At 32.5% G+C, this 21,472-nt stretch overlaps 3 protein-coding genes and 2 non-coding genes across 6 annotated transcripts; 1 reads left to right on the top strand and 4 right to left on the bottom strand.

The window, feature by feature from the left end:
- Nucleotides 1-1,476: 1,476 nt before the first annotated feature.
- TRNAF-GAA lies at nt 1,477-1,549 on the bottom strand. Its single transcript has one exon. It is a non-coding gene; the product is annotated as a tRNA-Phe (tRNA).
- A 136-nt stretch (nt 1,550-1,685) lies between these two features.
- Nucleotides 1,686-1,758, bottom strand: TRNAF-GAA. Its single transcript has one exon. It is a non-coding gene; the product is annotated as a tRNA-Phe (tRNA).
- A 2,134-nt stretch (nt 1,759-3,892) lies between these two features.
- LOC112506367 (pectinesterase QRT1) lies at nt 3,893-5,505 on the top strand. Its single transcript, XM_025110373.1, has 5 exons — nt 3,893-4,209; nt 4,436-4,631; nt 4,735-4,938; nt 5,039-5,277; nt 5,358-5,505. Exons 1-5 carry the CDS (start codon nt 3,893-3,895, stop codon nt 5,503-5,505), a joined length of 1,104 nt encoding a protein of 367 aa, XP_024966141.1.
- A 627-nt stretch (nt 5,506-6,132) lies between these two features.
- LOC112507157 lies at nt 6,133-10,778 on the bottom strand. 2 transcript variants are annotated; one of them, XM_025111599.1, is made up of 4 exons: nt 10,467-10,778; nt 10,100-10,295; nt 8,177-8,854; nt 6,133-6,534 (listed from the first exon to the last, which is right to left on the bottom strand). In XM_025111599.1, exons 1-4 carry the CDS (start codon nt 10,622-10,624, stop codon nt 6,343-6,345), a joined length of 1,224 nt encoding a protein of 407 aa, XP_024967367.1. In that variant the 5' UTR covers nt 10,625-10,778; the 3' UTR covers nt 6,133-6,342. The 2 variants fall into 2 exon arrangements, with proteins under 2 accessions (XP_024967367.1, XP_024967368.1); XM_025111600.1 differs by having other exon boundaries at nt 10,470-10,739.
- A 780-nt stretch (nt 10,779-11,558) lies between these two features.
- Nucleotides 11,559-13,887, bottom strand: LOC112506965 (zinc transporter 11). The gene is made up of 2 exons (XM_025111318.1): nt 13,368-13,887; nt 11,559-12,222 (listed from the first exon to the last, which is right to left on the bottom strand). The coding sequence occupies exons 1-2, from the start codon at nt 13,819-13,821 to the stop codon at nt 11,693-11,695; spliced, it is 984 nt and encodes a 327-aa protein (XP_024967086.1). The 5' UTR covers nt 13,822-13,887; the 3' UTR covers nt 11,559-11,692.
- Between the last annotated feature and the right edge of the window lie 7,585 nt (nt 13,888-21,472).

The following is a 21,472-nucleotide window of genomic DNA, read 5'->3' as shown; positions in this document are numbered from 1 at the left end:
TTTTATGATATCGTCAAACATATATTTTATTCAAAAATAAAAACATCATCGCTTTCTCAAAATCACATAAAGCCATATTATAACATCGACTGAGATAAATAATAAAATAAAATATTAAAAACACGATGTATCTCGCTGCATTGCGCGAGTACGCTTCTAGTATTAAAAATGCCTTAAAAACTTGTCAATTAAGACATTTAAAAGCATCCTTTCTACTTATTACTACGTCTTTAAATAAGACATTTTATATTTTATTCGTATAAATTAAGTCTTATAAAACAGCTTATTAAGATGTATAGAAATTGATAAAAAAAATATAAAATAATTATAATTATTTATTTGAATATGCTTTTCTTTCAAACAAGGCACATTCGCATCTTCACAATTCATGGGTCCATGTCACTATACCATAAATAGACACATGATTTTCTTTTTTTATTTATTTACGAAAATAAAAGTATTTATGAGTTTTCAACATATATCCATGAGTGTTGATTAAGGCATGACAACAAGACAGAAATGGGGCGAGTTTTGTAATCCCCAGCCCCGGTTTTTAGTAATAGTCCTTGGCTCCGTCTCCGATCTCTGGCGGGTATAGGGATTAACATCTCGTCGTCCGGTCAAACCCTTGTCAAACTCCATGAAGAATATCCGTTAGTTTGAGTCTACCGGGAATCCATGGCCCCGGCTCCAATCCCGGTTTGAGTAACATCCCTCGGCCCCGAGACCCGTTTGAGCAGGAAATCCACGTCCCCATTCAAGTCGGGTAAGCCGAGTTCCCCACTTGATCGAGGTAAAATCACCATTCTTAGCGTTGACTAGAGCTGCAAAAGCAACCAATTAACGTAGATATACTGTATATATCAAATTTATGTGAAAATTAATGATTATGTTGTTTTTGTAACGTAAAATGGAATAATTTAGTTGTTATTTTTATTTTTCGGTAGTTAATACGTTGTTTATTGACAATCTCATGATGGATGTGTACTCATTTATATTTGTTTAACGTCGTAGTCGATAAATAAAAGAAAACACAAAGAAACTGAATTTTTTGTAGTTTCTTTTTTTTATATTTTCTTACAAAATTTGAAAAATGTGGATCATTATGATGCTGTTTGGCAGTTACTGAATAATTTAGTGCAAAATGATTAAGAGACTCTCATGATATACTGCAAAATGAAATATAATTGATTAAGCGAGACCCATGACACAAAATAATTCAGAAGGTCTTATAATCATTAAGAGACAAACTTTATTTTGTCAAGCAATATTCACCTCTTAACGATTCAAATATTGTCTCTTAATGAAACTATTAAAAGGTAAAGACAACAATGGTAAATTATTAGTAATAAAAAGCATAAAACCATAACCTTGAAAAAGATCGAAGGGCCATGAGCCCAATGGATTTACGTAGGTAGGAAAGGGCCCAAAAAGGAATTTCAAGCCCAATGGATTATTCAGAAAATGGAAAAATAATGCGGTGAACGTGGATCGAACACGTGACCTTCAGATCTTCAGTCTGACGCTCTCCCAACTGAGCTATCCCCGCTGATACTTTCCTTCTGAAACTAATTTATATAAACCGATATCATCTGTAGATTGTATAAACTTCAGGGGTAAAAGTAGAACATATATATAGTGAAAGGTTAAAAATGAAAATTTGTTCCAGAAAATGCAAAAGGAAATGCGGTGAACGTGGATCGAACACGTGACCTTCAGATCTTCAGTCTGACGCTCTCCCAACTGAGCTATCCCCGCTATTTTGTTTGTATATTACCTCTCATAATTATAATTGTAAGTTTTTTATATTTAATTTATAATATTGATGGTTAATATTATGATTGCTTATTATAATTATAATTATAATTGTAATTTTAAATTAAATTACATTGTTTTTAATGTTTTTTTTAACTAAATGAATACCCGAGGGTTACACGAATTCGATGGGGATTCTATTCCTCCGAACCTGCTAATCGGGGCAGGGTCAGAGATGGGGGCTTAAACGAGGATCAGGGACGGAGGATGCCTTACCGACCTAATACCCGTCACGTTTCCATCCCTAACCGAGATGTACCAGATTAATTATCTTCTAAAACGTAATTCATTGGTGGACATGAAATTAAAATTGATTAAGAATTCAGATATCTTCTTATGCTTATTATGCCTCTTATCTTAGCTCTTTTTTCTCACAAGATCCTTTGCGCGCGCACACACACACACGCACACATATATTATAATATGGAGATATCTTTTAATTGAAATTTTTATTGAAATGATGAGATTTTATTTATTATGATTTAAATATTTATGATTTGTACTAATAATTAGGTTTGTAAATGGAACGCTCTCTCTTTCCGAAGTACTGAGTGGCGTCTCGTGCATCGCTTATCTTATTTTTGCAAGTAGTTTTTTTTTTTTTTTTTTTTTGTATGAATGGTACACCCGCTAACAGGTTTGTCCCCATTTTTTGGGGGTTTTGAACTCACCGGTTATACCCACATTGAACTATAGATTGTCTTATACAAGTAATAAACAAAATAAAATGTATAAGTTCATATCATAATAAAAAATTTACAAATAAAAAAACAACAAAAATGTATTTGTCGTTTTTGATCGGCAAATTTTGAAATTAAATACCTGTTTTTCATTTTAAAAGAAATTAGATAGTTCATCATTAATGTGAGTTCACATGTTTATATAAAATTAATAAATCATACTCCAAACACAAGTAAAATTTAAGGGACCCGTTCAAAAACTCATATTTAACATGCTAATAAATGGTCATGTCAGCTAAAATTTGAGGAGTGCTTCGACAAAATACAAAGAACATCAACCAAAAATTCCCTCAAAATTAAACAAAAAATTGAAAAAGTCTTTAAATCAACCATAAAAACTTAAACCCCCCCCCCCCAACAAAAAAAAATTAGAATTTGGTTAAAAACACTTTGAACGACTACTGCACGTGAAAATCTTGGGTCCCAACGCTCTCCTTCCATTAGGGACGGACCAAATTTTTTTTCTTCAAATAGTGGCACCATTTGACTATAAGAAAAAAATATAAGAAAAAAGTGTCACCGTTTGACTACAAGAAACAAATATGTGTAATTTTTTTCAAACGGTGGTACCATTTGACTAAGAAAATGACACTAACAAAATTCAAACTTGGGTTTGTGATAGAATAAAAGATTTACAAACCAACTATAATAAATAAAATTTGTTCTCATTGTAGTTTCAAAATATATACGGTTACACACGATAAATTAAAACAGTTGCACATTTCACAAACATAAATTTTTTTATCTTTCGACGAAGGAATAATACGATCACACGTGCCACCTTAACCACGAAAGTAGGCCCGCCCCTTCTTTCGATATGGAGTTTATTTGAAATTGAAGTCGGTGATCTCGTGAAGGAGGCTGCTACGGCTATGAACACCACAATGCACGTCCCTCCTCCATCCTCGGCATCCCTTTTCTATTAAACCAACTCATCTATGCACAGCTTCAATTTCATGTATATATATATATATATATATACACTTCACCAATCCATAACCGCTGTTTAACTTTACCTCTTCCACTTCCATAACTACTCCTCACCAAACCATATATACATATATCTTTCTGTATGTATATGTGTATGTATATATATATATATATATATATATATGATATGAAAATGGAGTCCGATCGTAATCTAATGGACATGTAACAAGCCTACACCCGAACTAATCTTCTTTCTACCTTCCATAATTTCCTTTCTTTTACTCGCACTACGCTCCTCCATTTATGAACTTCACATCTCTCTCTTGATCTCTTTCTACTTCTTGATTCGGATAGTTATTGAAGCTCATCACATACCCACAAAGTACGTACACTACATAGTTGTCATTATGGATCGTTTGAGTGTTTTTGGCATCTGGGTTGCTTTCTTTTTGGTCATCCATGGTGGTGATGATCATCATCATCATCAAGTCAAGAGTTTGAGAAATAAGTATATCACTTGGGACGATATCGATATGCAAGACGATGACCAGAAGAAACCAGAGGGGTTCAGTTTTGAAAATGGAGATGAGAATGGGAGTAGAGTGATTGTGGTTGATCAAAGTGGTGAAAAGGGTCATTCACTTACTGTACAAGGTGCCATTGATATGGTCCCTTTTAACAATTCCATCAGGTTCAAAATCTACATCCTTCCTGGCATTTACAGGTTAGTTTGCATCATCATTCATTCTATGCACATATATACATATACATATACATATGCATATACATATACATATAGGACGGCTTTTAGGCGTTTTAACAAACTGTGAAGGTTTTTTTCCTTCCTTCAAAGCGTTTTTGTGTCATCACAGCTGGTCATGTGATGAACCCAACCTTATATATATATATACACCACGAAAGAAGAAATAATATTGGTATTGCTGGTGTAGAGAAAAGGTGATTGTTCCTGCTTCGAAGCCGTATATATCTTTCATCGGAGATCAAAATCGGGCTTCGGAAACCGTACTAAGCTGGAACGACAAAGCCTCCAACCGATACAAAGATGGTTCTGAACTTGGAACTTATCGAACGGCTTCAGTCGACATAGAATCCGATTACTTTTGTGCTTCTGGGATAACCATTGAGGTATATATATAGCTAGTAATACCAACAAATTCAAACCCGTATCTTTCTTTCATACAACGCACAATTATTTGGTCCTATAAATAACCGTATATTTGTTATGCAGAATACAGTAGTTGCAGAACCCGGAGGATATAAAATGCAAGCCGTGGCATTGCGGATTGCCGGCAATAAAGCCGTGCTTTATAGAGTAAGGATCTTAGGCAGCCAAGATACTCTCCTAGATGACCATGGATCTCACTATTTCTACCGGTGTTACATTCAAGGATCGGTCGATTTCATCTTCGGCAACTCGAGATCACTCTACAGGGTACGAAATTAAGCAAAGTCTAAAGAAAAACAATATATAAGATCGATCGATTGATGATCTTAGTGATTAACGACATGATTTTTACGATATAATTGATCAGGAATGTATTCTGCATTCAGTAGCCGATAAATATGGAGCGATTGCAGCTCATCACAGGAACTCAAAAGACGAAGATACCGGATTTTCTTTTGTCAACTGTTCGATAACGGGAAGCGGAGATGCGATCTACTTGGGGAGAGCGTGGGGGAATTACTCGAGGGCGGTGTATTCCTATTGTGACATTGATAACATCATAGAGCCTTCGGGATGGAGCGACTGGAACCAACCATGGAGACAAAGGTATATATTCGTTATGAATATGAAAATGGGGTACGTAACTTGGATATCGAATGAATGAATGTTGATATATGTGAATATAGGACGGCGGTGTTTGGAGAATATGAGTGCAGAGGAAAAGGCGCGGACCGAAAGAATCGAGTATCGTGGTCGAAATCGTTGGAGTTTACAGAAGCAATGCCTTTTCTTGATTCAAACTTCATTGATGGAGAGCAGTGGCTGAGACTATAGTACTCATTTTGGTTCTCCTGGTTAAGTGTTGTAGCATATATATAATTACTGTAAGTTTGAGAGACATCTGCATCTATAACCTATGAATATATATATATATATATATATATATATATATAAAGAGAGAGAGAGAGAGAGAGAGAGAGAGAGTGTGTAAGATACGAGGATCAAACGAAAACATGATCAAAATAAGAAAATACGAAAACGACCAGATCACGTCATTTTACACTGAAATCACATGTAATAGAACACGATCAACGCAAGGGTCAGTGGACAACTTGACCTGCGACCAACATTCACGTGAATCACATGTGATTTTAGTGTTTAGACGTGATTTTAGTCTAAAATCACATGTGAATCAACTGTTCTCGTGCTTTATTATTTGGTTACTTTTCTTATTTGAACCCCACTCTATATAGAGTCCTAATCATTTGCAAGCCTTTTAATTCATGCATAACAAATCAATCTCAACCGTCCATCTAGCATAATGATATCTAGTTCTATAAATATCTTGATAGATTTATGAAAGCATTGATCATAATCAATCAACTTTGATCATTTTCCATAAATATTCAGAGCATAATAATCTTGATGAGCAACACTAATGATCAAGAAAAGACTAAATACGCTCATCAAATTCGGAATAATTATCATTCAAATCATCCGCAAAAGATAAAACCGTTGGCTACACGAAAAACAACGGAAAAAAATCCCATCATCCCCCACCAAGTCGACAAACCAAGAATATGTGCATCGAGACCATTATGAACAAGTTAACAACCATACAAACCACCAGAAAGAATAGTCTTGAAAGCAGTTCAATTGTTCGAGTTGATGTTAAGTACCCACATTTGGCGAAGGGGTTGCTATCGGTTGGCCATAAGAATATCTCCATTGCCCACAAGCTCCGCATTTCTCTAACTTCACGTTGTTCTCCAATGTACAAAATTTGCACGACCACGCCTTATACTTGTCTTCCTTAGCTTTCGGTTTGTGGGTTCCGCATAGCTCACAGATTGGAGCTAAAGTCTGCCATAATCAAGCCATCATATGAGTTTCAGTATTGACACTACAACAAAATCGGCTTTATAAAACGTCAGATATATCTAAGCCCCTATTTGTTAGCAGCTTAATGAGCTTAATGGGGCACAGAGCTTACTCGATCAGCTATAAATAACTATTTGGTAGTGGCTTAATGATATAGAAAGTGGTAAGCTTCTGAGGGGAACTTTATGAAGAAAGCCAGATTTTTTCCAAATCTTCCCCTCCCGGTTAAGAAACACGTTTTTTGCATCTATGAAACAAACCCTCCCAAACAAAAACCTTCTGAATCTATATAGACGGACTAATCCACTTAGGGGCTGTTCAGTTCGTTTCCATTAAGACGTGTGGATAAAGTTATCTGTATGATATCATATAAGTTGTTGTTCGGTTGTTGTCCTAAATAAACAGTCTGAATGACACAAATAACTAGTTTACCCCTCAGTCTATATATTTGATAAATAACTGTACATTTTTAGATTACAACGTCCATCCAATCCAACTGATTTTTGCCTTCAATTGAGTCCAAATCTTCAAGTTCAATGATCCAATCTAACCAATTTTCCGAGCATATCACATTCAAACTCCTCATGATCAAAACTTGTTATCAAATTACAACCAAATAAGAAGATACAAGTTGAAAAAACAGTAAAGAAACACCCCTCAAATATCATTGATATCATTGATCTGAATAAGAAAAGCAACTCCACTCAAATAATTTTAAATATAAATCTTTCATATAATTTTGCACATAAACAGGTTGGTGTGGAGAAAGAATTGGAATTTTGGTCACCGTTTTCACATACCCAGTGAAGGAGACGATATGGGTTTTTTCCGGACCTAATCTAAAAAATGGGGGTTTTCCAAATCTACTTTATGAAGAAGTTTTTTCCAGATAACAAAAAACAAGTAGGAAGGAACACACAAATCTATGAACCCTAAATAGGAAAAACCAAAAATCAAAACAATCAAAAAATGGCAAGGAAGAAGACGACAGACTGATGATGGCAAGGAAAAACCAAAAATCAAATCAGAAATATGGAGGTGCTGAAACTTGAAATCGAAAACCATGGGAAGAAGAAATCGAAAACCATAGGAAGAAAAAACCATAAGAAGAAATCGAAAACCATAGGAAGAATTCAGTACCTGTGATGTGGAGAAGATGAGAGGATGATTTCTTTGGAAAAAGCCGTTTGAAGCAGTAATCAATACATGGAACTGGAAGCATGAATGGAAGCTTGGAACATGGAAACGTGAAAAAGAAGTGTGAACTGGAGGAGGAATTGGAAGCAGAGGGTTCTTTATTGCTAAGGGTAGTTGGGGAAATTTAGGGGAAATAAATGGCTGTGTGTAAAGGAAGGATGTTTTTAGCTGACCAATTAAGTCATCGACCAAGCGAATAAGCCACAAATAAACTAGTTATGGCTGAGCGAATAAGCCACAAATAAACTAGTTATGGCTGAGCGAATAAGCCATATAGGCTATACAGCCCACTAAGCCACAACCGAACAGCCCCTTAGGTTAATCCAAACAAGATGCAGAATTTACCAGTTTTACTAATTGATTGACCAAGAATCTAATGTGGTAAAATCCGAAATCACAAAATAATAATACAGTGTTAGACACTAACCGGGTTCAGCAATGTGCACGTCAAGCACGCCCACCCAGATGACTTTGTTTCACATTCTGTTTTTTGATTGCTAGTAGAAGCATCATCACCTGTTAAATCAATACAACTTTTCTCAAAATTGTGTCGTGAAGGCATACTTGCGTCCTTTTCTGTTCGGTGACTTCTTTTATTAGTTGATATGTTGTTGGATACTGATGGAACATCAGTTAAGTCAACAAAATTTGGTTCCGAATGACCATCACAGCACTGAGACCGCAGCTTATTGGTTTCTTGACGACTTCTTTTCTGAGACCTGGCATCTGTATCAGCACCTAGACCACTAGAGGACGCCGAGTTTCTTATATTTTGGTGCTGTTGTGGGACAGCAGCGCCACTTTCTTCTTCCTCGACTGTTTCCTCTAGGCCACACCATAGATCATCTTGAAATCTCCTTTCAGCAGCCATGGCAGCTGCTTGTACAGGAGTTAGGGAAGACATGATGGATTTATTGCCACCAAGGCGTTTAGGTCCTGATGGTAAAAGCGATCCTTGGCGTTTTCTGTTTTCTGCAGCAAGAAGTGCAGTCTGGCGGAGAGATGAGAGAGGAGGTTGACGAGAAAAGCCACCTAAACGTCTGCCGGGAAGATCAAACCCAGTTGCGGACCCAGAAATTCCTTCATTAATCAGCTGCTCACATTCCTACATGCCAATAATAGGCGAGAAAAACAGAAACATGACCAAGAAAGTAGCAGAACTACTCCCCCGTCCCAAAATAAGAGTCCACTTTCAAAAGTAAGTGCCTACTTTCCAATTATACTCTTAATTAATTAAGGGTACAATTGCCATTTTGTTAATTAAAAAGTGTAATAATAACACATACTATAATTGTGTGCCCTTTTCAACGTGGACGGTTATTTTGAGACGAAGGGAGTATAACATATATACATTTGATTGTCTTGCTTTCAAGCCTACTTAAACAAGTAAATAGTGTCCTAATCTCTTTAACCCGTTACACCAAAAGATGCAACATATAGTAATACAGATTACAGCATGAAACTGCAATTTCTATATATTATAGTAAGACCATGTTCGACAACCATAAACTAGCTTTAGTTTTTTAGCTTATTAAAAAAACCCGTTTGGTTAGCCATAATAAGTTAGCTTACAAGCTAGCTTTTTGAAAAGCTACCTCAACTCCTCAAGTATTGTTTTTCAATAAGCTACGGGGCTTTTTGCCACTTTTTACAATTATGCCTCAAATATTTTTCCAATTAATTTTTCAACATATCCTTTTAGGTTTGTTTATATTGTCATCTAGCTTATCAGCTGATTTACTAAACATGACAAGTTTATCAGCTAGTTTGCCAAACATAGACTAAAAGGCCTGTCTGTTAGCAGCTTAATGGGACTCGTAGCTTATTCAGTCAGATATACATGATTGTTTGGTAGTGGCTTAATAATATAGAAAGCGACTTATTCCGCAAGCTTCTAGGGGAAGTTTTATGCAGAAAGCCAAGTTTTTCTCTAAAGCCGCCCCTTCCAATTAAAAAACATGCTCATTCCATCTATGAAAAAACCACCCCAAACAAAAACCTTCTCAATCTATACAGATTACAGACAGATTAATCCACACACACCGCTCTATCCATAAAGGACTTAATAGAAAACCAACCAAACAACCCGTAAATGTGTATGCTATCATGCTTAATAGAGACTGAACACAATCTATTACGGTGTTCTATACCTCAACACATCAACACCTATACATAATATCTCATATACCACAATTTCATCCTCCATCCTTTCTGAAAACTAAGCTTGATCACATAGTTTCAAAGATTCTCTGTATCTCAAACTCACACAACAAAAAAACAACATAAAATGATAAAATTTGTTTTATCAATGAAGTTTCTAAAAAGTTTATGAGTGGAGAACTGGATATACCTTTCTGAGCTCATCCCAGAGTTTGTAGAAAGCAGCATTATGAGCACTAATGGCGTTATGACACAGTTCATGTAGCATTGTATCAAGAACTTCATCAAAAGGGTACCAATCCCAATCTGTATTTGGTCTTCGAAGTCTTAGCTTTACATGAACACCATGGGCGACGTTCAGACCTAGAAGACTAGGGTTTTTGGGACTGCAAAAACGTACATCTTTCCTCAATTAAACCTAATCATAATACGAGTCATAGTTCTACTGTTTTAACATTAAGTTATCATTTGAATATAATCTCCAATTTCAAATCAAAAATCTTCAAATCTGTAAAATGAACAAAATCAGGGATTTTAAAACCTAAAAGGAGTGTTACCACATTTCGGATAGAACTTTAACCCTCCATTTATGCTTGCGCATGATAGGTTGAACCTGTTTGGCGATTTTCTCAAGGAATCTTCCAGCCTCATCTCCTCCAACCTTCCTCTTTAACGTTCTGATTTCCCAGACCTTGTGAAGATCGCCAACATTCATCGTGAATTAAACCCTAAAACCCAAACTGAAATTGCAAGGATTTCGAATCAGATCCAGTAAATATGATTACATTCAATGGCCTTTCAGATTGACGATCCCAAATTGTGGGTTCAAATTTAGGGTTAACTTGGAGTTGGCGGGATACATCAAAACCTCCCCACCCGATGCTATCCCCTTCGATATTTCTTGATTCCTGCAAAAGAAAATTAATTAAATTACAAAAACAGTCCCTCAACTACAGATAACTACAAAAACAGTCCCTCAACTATAAATAACTACAAAAATAGCCCCTAAACTATAAATAAACCTTTAAATTTACAAAAACCTACTTTCTCCATTTTCTCTTAACACTTCTTTTGAGTTAACTAGGGGTGCATTTGGTACCTGGACAAAACACGACAGAATATGATAGGACATGACAACTGATTCATAGGCTTCTGACAACTACTTAAGAAAAGTTCTTATTCATTTTTTATCTCAAGAATGGTGGGAATTGTTCTACTGATAGATCTTTCGAGAAAGTTCGAATAGACAAACCCTGCAAATTCACTGGTCTTTACTCGGCCACCATCGCCAGTTTCGTCACCTCCTCCACCCCATTTACGTCCAGGGCTTTGTTCCGCTACTTCCCTCGTTTTCTTTCACCACTTCGTTGCTTGCGGTTTCTGTTCTACATCCATTTCAATTTATAACGACATCATTTTTCTATTCAGTCGTCATCCTCAGATCAATTATCTTGCATTAAATTTGTGGGTTGTGGACTTAACTTGGCAATTTATATAGAAATTGTCTCCTTTTCCATTGTAATAAAAAGATTTACGTGTTACAGGGCCTTCAAAAAGATTGGAACGTCTCTGAATTTGTGTGGTTCTCGTTGCCGGCTTCTTGTTCCCTCTGCGTACGTAAATGGACAAAACACACAAAACCGACACAACGACACCAATTTTTTCATCGATCTCATTAAAAGTATGCTTCTTTTCGTTCTATGTTCACAATATACATATATTCTTATACTTATATTATGATCTCCAAAACAAAAACCCATATGAAATCTAAGCAAACAACCCATCATGTATCCCAGATCATAACAACAGCAATCACCCCTATTCCCATTGTTACAGCCAACAATTTGAGGCTCGGAGTGTCGATTGAAGACGGCTTTTGTGCCTGATAACCTCGAAGTAAATGGTTTATCGATACATATATAAACACCCCACAAGCAATTCCCATCGATATCGCAAATATCCAATCTGCAACTCGACCCTGTGTCGTTGCATCGATGACGATCCCGATTGCGACTCCGATCGGACTCGAGATTCCAAAGGCAAAGGCGTAAGATGCGCATGATAAGAAAGGGCGGTCTGGAATCATTCTTAGAAGAGCAATTCCCATTGCAATGGCTGCAAAGATCTTGTGAAGAGAGATTGTCCATAGAGCTTTCCAAGCATCGGCTTTGGTGTCCGCGATTCCAATCGCGATTCCTTCGAAGACGGAATGGAAACACAATGCGACTATTAACAAGATGCTGTCTCCTAGTGAAGAAGCTGATGACATTCCAATCTTGATGTCTTTCGACTCTTTTCCATTCCTGTTGTTCCCTGTTATCAAAACGTTATTTTAAAACATAATTATAATTAAAAAAAAAACTTACAAATATTTAAATAAATAAAAAATGAAAACAATCTTGGACTAGAAAGATACCCATACAATGCAACGAGATACATTTCAATTTTAATGTTTCCTTTTATTCTTTGTCTATATAGATATAATACGGTTTTATGTGGTTTTGAGAAAACGATAATATTTTTTATTTTAAATAAAATATAAAGTTAAAGATATCTTAAAAATTTAAAATAAAATATATCAATATCAGTACAAAATTAACTATTTAAAAGCTCTTTTTTCTTTGTGTATTTTTTTATTCAATTTCTTTTATTATAGTTTAATTTAAATTTAATGATGAAGTAATTTATTTTTGATTTAATAATATATATTTTTTATAAAAATAATAATTAAGTATCCTGTTAGAATTCAATGATTATTCTAATTATATTTTAATTTTTTATATTTAAAATAAAATATTTATAATTTATTTAATTATATTTATCTGTAATTAATTAAACAAATTCAAATATGAAATTTTAATAAGTTATACATGCATTCAATTTATTTAATTTTAAATTTTAAGTATTATGTATTAATAAATAATATTTTACGTATATAAAAATATATTTTAATAGTTTTTATTAAAAACTTTAAATATTATCTCAAACACATGGTGAACGGATCGTGTGCTATTTCTTAATTGAGATTGCTACGTGCCAAGGTATTATTGGTAAATTTTAGATTTTTTTATCTTATCAAAAAAGTGACTTTTAACAGCAACAAAAAATATTTAGAGGTTATCTGTTGGAATCATTTGATATAGAATAATTAGATGGTCGAGGATCTCATGATATAATATAAAATGAAATATAATTGTTTGATAATTATTTACAATAAAATTATGATGTTGAATGGTTTAGAAAGACACATGATACAAAATTATTCAAAAAGTTTTAAAATCATCAAATAAACAGATTTTTTTTATCAAACAAAATTCACCACTTGGTGATTCAGATATTGTCTCTTAATAAAACTATTGTTAACTAAAAGTTTAAATATAATAAATGAAAGCATTGAAAACGTAAAAAGCGATGTTTGTTGAATAAAAAATGATGAAAAGCAAGATTAAAGAACAAACCTTGATGTTCAAGGTCATCAGAAGCAGACCCATTTGGCTGTTTTCCATAAACATAAGAAATGAGGCAATCAGCGAGCATAGTTAGCAAATAACCACCACAAGCCAGCATAAAAGCAAAAGGGTATTCAACGGTGGTCAAATCTTTAAAAGTTTCATTGGCATCACTGAGAAAATGCATCATGGCGGTTCCAAGAAACACGCCGCCGGCGAACTGGGTACCCAAAACCAAGAATCCCTCATTCCATTTGAAGAAGTACGGAGAAACACCACCAATGAAAGTCCCAAGAAACACCAGTATCAAACACCATATCTTTACAAGAATCAAGGATCTTGATCGGAGGTTGGGTTTTCCGGCCTCGGGTGCTTCGTCGTCGTCTTGATCACCGCCGCCGTGGGCGGAGGCGGAAAGGAGGAGGAGGAGGAAGAGAGAGATGAAGAAAAGGAAACGAGGCATGGTGGAATGGAATGGATGATTCCGGTGGGGATGTTGAAGATGATTGATTGATTGTACTACAGCTTTGTGTAGTACAAATCACATGTGTGTCTGGACTTGTTTGGTTTGCCGTTTTGTTCTGTCAATTCCAAGTCAATGTTTCTTGTCGTTAATAGTGTTTTTCATTTTAAAAACTAAAATTACAAAAATAACCTTTCTTTTAGCATTAAACATTAATTGGTGCGTATAGAGACCTAAACGTTAAAAAAAAATTGATTTTTAATTTTGATTTAAATTATGTGATACCTAGTTGTCGCCGGCTAAACATTACGGTGCTAAATGCGTAAGGGACCCACCTCACCCCACTTTAACTCTTATTTTATTATTATTTTTCTTTTGGTTTGCAGAATGATTTCTGAAGAAATGAAATCTGTCAAAAGAATTGAAATCTGGAAGAAATTAGAATGAAATGTTATCATGTTTGACCAAATGTTTACCATTTATTGATGAAAGCAGCTTTCGATCGAAGATGAAATCATTCGATTGAACAAAAGTGAAAAGAGCGGCTAGTTTAATAATAGTAAAAGGGTATTTATGTCATTTAAACATTAATGGATGGAATGGAATTCAATTTCATCACATTTACTAAGGAACGGTGAATTCCTCAAATTTAGGAATCTTTGGAATTCAATTCCATTTCGTGTGTAACCAAACATTGGAATGGAATTTGGTCAACATAATTGATCATTCGAATTCCATCAAATTCCACCCAACCAAACGCCCCCTTAATGCTTAATATTAAATAGAAGGTTAAAAATTGCAAATGATAAAATCTAGGGTTATTTTTGTAATTTTAATTTTTAGAATGGTTATTTTTGTCAACAAGGTGTTTTGTTTTCCTTTGAAGTAAAGTAATGTAATTCATAATGAAACGATTGATTGGATCAAGATTACATCAATGCAACAACTTTCTACTTGCTTTATCCACCTTTTCGGTGTTCGGTTCGGGTTATGGTTGTTCAAAAAACCGACCAATCCGGTTAAGTTAACAGAAAAATAATCCAATTTGAAACATTTAATATTTACTCGAGCTGTAAAATGTTTAAACTGTAGGTATTGAGTTGGAATTAGGTTACGGTCATTTGAACTCATCTCAATCAGATATTTTTTTTATTTCTTGTATTTATGTGATTTGTTAAGTCTCTCTTAGTATGCATATTAGATAATTAGGCCTTGTTTGTTTTAATTAAAAAAAACTCTTATTAGTCTTTTATGTCTGATACGTTAAGAGGTAAAGTTATCCAGACAATTTGTTTTTTCCAATTTTTCTGGGGTACTTATGTCTTATCGTCCTCTTATATAATAAGAGGTAAATCAATATGTTATTGTTCTTCATACCTTCAACAACAATGTTTCTCAATCGATCGTTTATCTTAACCGATCCTTACCAAGTCAATCCCCACCTCTCTCAATTGATGTACTTTTATTGGATTTGTGTGTTAAATATCGTCCATGACATACTATCGTTTATGTCAAATTGCATGAAAAAATAATGTACTTTAATTTTATTCTTATTTTGGGTAACGTACTTTCAAAGCTTTCATTTTGGTATCTAAGGTGTAAAGTTTTAAACATTTAACTACCTGGGTAAATGAATGAAGACTAATCTTAGATTAAAATGAAAGTTTTGAAAGTACGTTATCCAAAATAAGAAATCAAGTTAAAGTACGTTACTTTTTCATGCAATTTGCTCTTTCGTTTTATATGAAAGCTAATTATATAATTTAGATGTAAATTTCGTAATGATGATGAATAAATATATGAAACTGTATAAATTTAACTATGACTTCAACACTATAATTTTCTGATGTGTAAAATAAATAGTTTAAAAAAAATTCAAATATTAATTTACAAAAATAGACGGTTTTATCGATTTTGCCTTCAAACTTCAACACCACCTCTTACTAATCAGAAGTGAAATAAGAATTCAGACTTCAGCATCACTTGTTAGTAATCAAAAGTAAAATAAAACTTTAGATTTCAACATTTTTTAAAAAATAAACAATATCTTACACTATCACGTAATCTCTTCATATGCATATATTTTTCACTCTTTTCTCTATATGTATATAACTCATTCGTATATATGTTTTAGTAAATGTGAACATATAAAAGCAAGTTGGGAATTGTAGTTGAATGTGATATACATAAGAAATATGGATACATCGTACCAAATGATTGAGTATGAAAAAACATTGAGCAGAGAAACACAACATGTTCAAGATAACAAACATATGATTATATTTGAAATCATACTGGGTTGTTGGTATTTCATAGGATTTGTCTGTAATGATATTATAAAACACCGTTAAAAACATTAATTTTGTAATAATCAGTTAATAAAAGATAGTTTAATTACTTTTATAGTTATTTAAATTTTGATTTTGTAAATTATCTGAATTCAATTCCATTCCAAATTCTAAAATCCAAACACACCAAAAAAATTAACTCTTTCCATGAAATCAATATTTAAGTAAACTAGTTGATCCTGGCCGAGTCAACCGTGTCGACTGAATCAACACCGTTTAGATGTGAATTTGAAGAGCACGCCATCATCGCATACTAACAGAAAATAATTTATATGGACCTTTTGATTCGACATATCAATTCCGTATTAACTAATAAACCCACCCATTCTACAGTATTTTTATTTGATATTTTGTAAATTAAGAATACATTAAAATTATCAATTAATTATACTTTAAAATAAATATGACTTTAAGAATTAAATATTTTAATTAAAAAATTATATTTTATTACTTTATAAATGTAAGTAATTAATTTATTGGTGGGGGATAGAGATAGAAATTTGAATCGTTACGTTTGGTTTGGAAAAAGGATGGCTCAAATTAGAAAAATGGTCCCTCACATTAAACCCCATCTCTATCTCTACCATAAATTATATTCATTTATTATTACTAGAATGATACTCGTACAATACAGCAAAATACATCTAATTTTAGTGTTTTATTTTATTCTGTCTTCATCGATGTTATAACATGATTTTATGTAGTACTGTAAAAATGACAATATTTTTATTTTTTGAACAAAATATAAATTTGAGTGTATCATAAAATTTTGAAAAAGAAAATATATCGATTTTAATATCAAATTAAATATTTAAAAGTTCTTGTCTTTTTTTTTTGTAATTTTTTAATTCAATTTTTTGTTATATTTTAATTTAGATTTAATAACGAAGTAATTTATATTTGGTTTAACAATATAATTTTTATAAAGATAATAGTTAATTTTTTTTGTTAGAACTCAATAATTATTATAATTATATTTTAAAATGAGATGTTTATCATCTATTTGATTATGTTTATTCACAGTTAGTTACACGAATTCAAATATTGAGCTTTAATAAGTTGTATTTACGCACAATTTACTTGTAATCTTGAATTTTAAGTAATATGCATCAATAAAAGATATTGTCAAATGCTTTACAATATAGTATAGATAAGTTATTTTTTTTATTTAATGCTAACAAGCTTAAAATTAAGATTATTTATAGAGCAAATTATGTTTTTCGTCCATGTGGTTTTAGACTTTCAGTTTTCATCTCTGTAAATTTAATTTATTACTTTTTTTTTAATTCTTATGATTTAATATTTTTTTTGTCACTGTGGTTTACAATTCATATTTATTTTTAGTCTTCATACTTAAAAGTAATGTTTTGGACTTAGGAACGAAAATAAAAATGAATTACAAATTATAGGGATGAAAACCGAAAATTTAAAACTACAAGGATGAAATCCATAACTTTAAGCAAACCATAGGGATGAAAAATAAAATTTAACGAAAGAATTATCTATAAGGAGTTTTCTTGCATTTTGCACACAATTATGGGAGGTTTTTTACGCTTATATTTTCAATTAGGGGTATCAGATGGTAAAATCAAAAACCAGATCGGATTTCGGATACAAAAATCAAGTCTTAATTTTTGGATTTCGGATTGCTTTGAGTTCGGATTGGTCGGTTTTTGGGTTGAGGTCGGTCGGGTTTAATTATAATGATATATATATATATATATATCCAATCGATTTAGATGATTGATAAATCGATAATATGCTTAGAAATTAAAAAATGAAGGATACAGTTACAGTAAAAACCAAAACAAAGTTTCATAAGACTAAATTACTTGAGATGACTGTGCCCATAAGAAATCGCGTAAGGTTGAGAACCAATGAAATGAAGGCCCATGAAAAGTTATACACAAAAACCTCAATTATAAATCAATATATTTGATTTATAAATCCTATAACTTTATTTAAATATCAATCATATAAATACTAGAAGGGTACTCGTGCAATGCAGTAAAATACATTTTGATTTAATGTTTTATTTTATTTTTTTGTCTCTATCAATGTTATAATACGATTTTATTTGGTTTTGAAAAAACAATAATGCTTTTTTTAATAAAATATAAATTTAAATCTACATAACACTTTGAAAAAAAATTCAATATGTTAGTATCAAATTAACTATTTAAAAGTTATCTTTTTTGTGTAATTCTTTTAATTCAATGTTTTTTTTTTAATTATAACTTAATTTAGGTTTGAGAAAGAGGTAATTTATTTTTAGTTTAATAATATAACTTTTTATAAAGATAATACTTAAGTATTTCGTTAGAATGATTATCCTAATTATATTTTAGAGTTTTTTATATTCAAAATGAGATGTTTATCCTACGATTATGGGTATATGTTATTAGTTACACAAATTTAAACATGGAGTTTTAATAAATTGTACTTGCACACAATTTAATTGTAAACTTGAATTTCAAGTAACATGTATCAATAAACAGTACTCCATGCATAAAAAAATGGTTTTTAAGAGTTTTCATTAACTGTTTTGTAATATAGTATAGATAAACCGTGTATAGTACAAATTGAACCATTTGTTGGTAATTTATATTCCTAAATGGAACCTCAGACAATCGGATTTGATTGAACAAACGTGCATATATTGCATACGAGTTGCTTGGATAAGCTGTGAGTAAATTACTGACAAATAAATAACTGCGAGAGGTGAGGATTTATCTTTTAAAAACCACTGAAAAATCTTCTATGAAGATGCAATAAGCGGTCCTTATTCAGATATTCATTTACATTCATAACATATGATTAAAATGGAGGATGATAGTGGGGTATGTAAGTTAAAGAAGCTGTTATACGGGCTTAAGACAGTGGCATAAAAGATCTGTATCGTTAATATGTTAGATGTAAGACAAAGAAGATGATACGAATAAATACATAATAACAATGTGTTAATAAGGAAGCATTACAATTTGAGCATAACTTCCTTCTTCCTTGTGTAATTCTTCTTCATCTTGTTTCCGATCCACCCTGATTACTATTTCCTCCTGAATATCATCTAATTCCGATATCAGTTGATAACGATCCCCACCATCTTGCGTTTGCAAGCTCTCATGGATGGTCTTGATGTAAATATGGTGGTTGAGGTCGAATTTGGATTCAGAGATCAGGGAACCAGATGTCTTCACCAACACCGCTAATATCCCATTGCATATCAGAAACACATACGTTTTGTCCATGTTATGTGTCACTAATAACTGAATCATGGCCCATATTACTGCAAGATTTACAGAAGAAGAATCCCACAAGAATAAGTAACAACAGCAGGAGAAGATAAACAAAAATACTGAAATAAATAACACTAAATACAACTCATGTTTTATTCTCCTTTTCTTCAAAATTTTCTCCATCCATCCTTTCATTAATATGAGCTTATGATGTTTGGATACTTGAGGTGTTTATATATATAAAAGTTTGATGGGTTTATGTAATTACCAAAATGCCCTTTGTTCATTGTTTTTTAGAAGCAGGAATAAATTTTATTCTACCACCATCTTTAAAAGTGGGACCAAAGTTGCATGTAGTTGCTACATACATCTATGGGCTACAATATTGCATGTGATATGAGTGTTCTTGCGTTTTCGTGAAATGGTGATGTTGTCGTTTAAACTCACCCTCTTTATATATACAAGGTTAGGGTCAAACGAGAATATGGTAAAAGTAAGAGGACACGAGAAAACTTATCACATGTGAATATTTTATACTAAAAACTACATGGGATTAATGAACACTCGACCTAGGAGCGTACACACTTGGCCTGACGACATTGGAGGTTTTGGTTGTTCGGTATCTGTTCCTTAATCACATGTGATATAGATGTTTTCGTGTTCTCTTACTTTGACTATGTTCTTGTTTGAACTTCCATCCATATATATATAGTCAGGTTCGTATGAGAACAATAATAACCAAATAAGAGAATAAGAAAACAATCGAATCACGACTCGAACTAGTGACTTATAAGGATGATCCCAAAAGAGTCATGTCTTATTGTCAACTGAATTAACCCCAAAAGAAAGTTGATTACATTTTCCTAAAACGATTTGTATTATTATGAAAAAAAAAAGAAAAAAAAAAATATGAGGATGGATATCTATGAAAGAATAAATGGTTGTCATATTCATCAAGACTTTTGGAATAGTTAAAGATGCAATGTTCCACCAACAATTCATGCAAGTTGAGATCATGTGATACCAGTTTATTTATATAAGATTCGTGAGACCATTTTTTTATACTTAAAACTTCACATTAAAATGTTGTGCCTTCACACCGTTTTGTGTGTAAAATTTTAAATGTAGAAAAATGGTTTCAAGGATTCCATAAAAACAGGTTGGCCTTACGTGAACCTAATCCTAAAAAAAAAATAGTTAATTCCTAAAAGACAATCATGACAAAAAGTAAAACATACACACACAATCCAATCCAATCCTCAAATGTACAACCATAAAATAAATAAATAAAAGTAAAAAAACATTAATATACGAAATAATTTAGCTAAAGGGTTGTTTACCAAACACTTATCCGGTAAGCATTTATCGGTAAAAGTTAACATTATCACTTGTTTATCAGTTAAGATTTTAGTTCACCAAAATGACATTGTATGCAACAATCTACCAGGTAAGCGCTAACAGTGGTAAGAGTCGTCGCCATCACTTACCGGGTAAGACTTTGTCTTTATATTCGCTCTTACCATGTAAGGTTCTTAATCCTTGTCATATTTATCCGGTAAAATAATATGACTTGATAACTATTATCCGGATAAACGTAAATAAAAAAGGTACAAATTCCAACTAGTTAGTGGTGATGGAATCTAAGAATATGTCCAAAACCACCCACAAACGGAGAATAAATAAAGATCGGGAATCTCGACATTTTTTTGCCACCTTTAATTGTTCCTTTGATAAAAACCTCTTGTAATCTTGAAAATTAATACAGTATATGCTATATTATATGATTTTTAATTTATATACTGAATTTTATATATTGATTAATATATATATATATATATATACTATATTATAAAACATTTGATAAAAACTCTTAAAAATTATTTTTTATACATGAGATACTGTTTATTGATACATATTACTTAAAGTTCAAAATTACAAGTAAATTGTGCGTAAATACAATTTATTAAAGCTTTATGTTTAAATTCGTTTAATTCACTTTAAATAAATCTATACTATATTATAATGCATTTGGCTAAAACTCTTAAAAACTCTTAAACTCTTAAAACT

Source organism: Cynara cardunculus (genome assembly GCF_001531365.2).
Source record: "Cynara cardunculus var. scolymus isolate 2C chromosome LG 2, CcrdV1, whole genome shotgun sequence".
Taxonomy (NCBI): Eukaryota; Viridiplantae; Streptophyta; class Magnoliopsida; order Asterales; family Asteraceae; genus Cynara; species Cynara cardunculus.
Note: the sequence above shows the minus strand (reverse complement) of the source record. Positions and strands in the feature narration are given on the sequence as shown.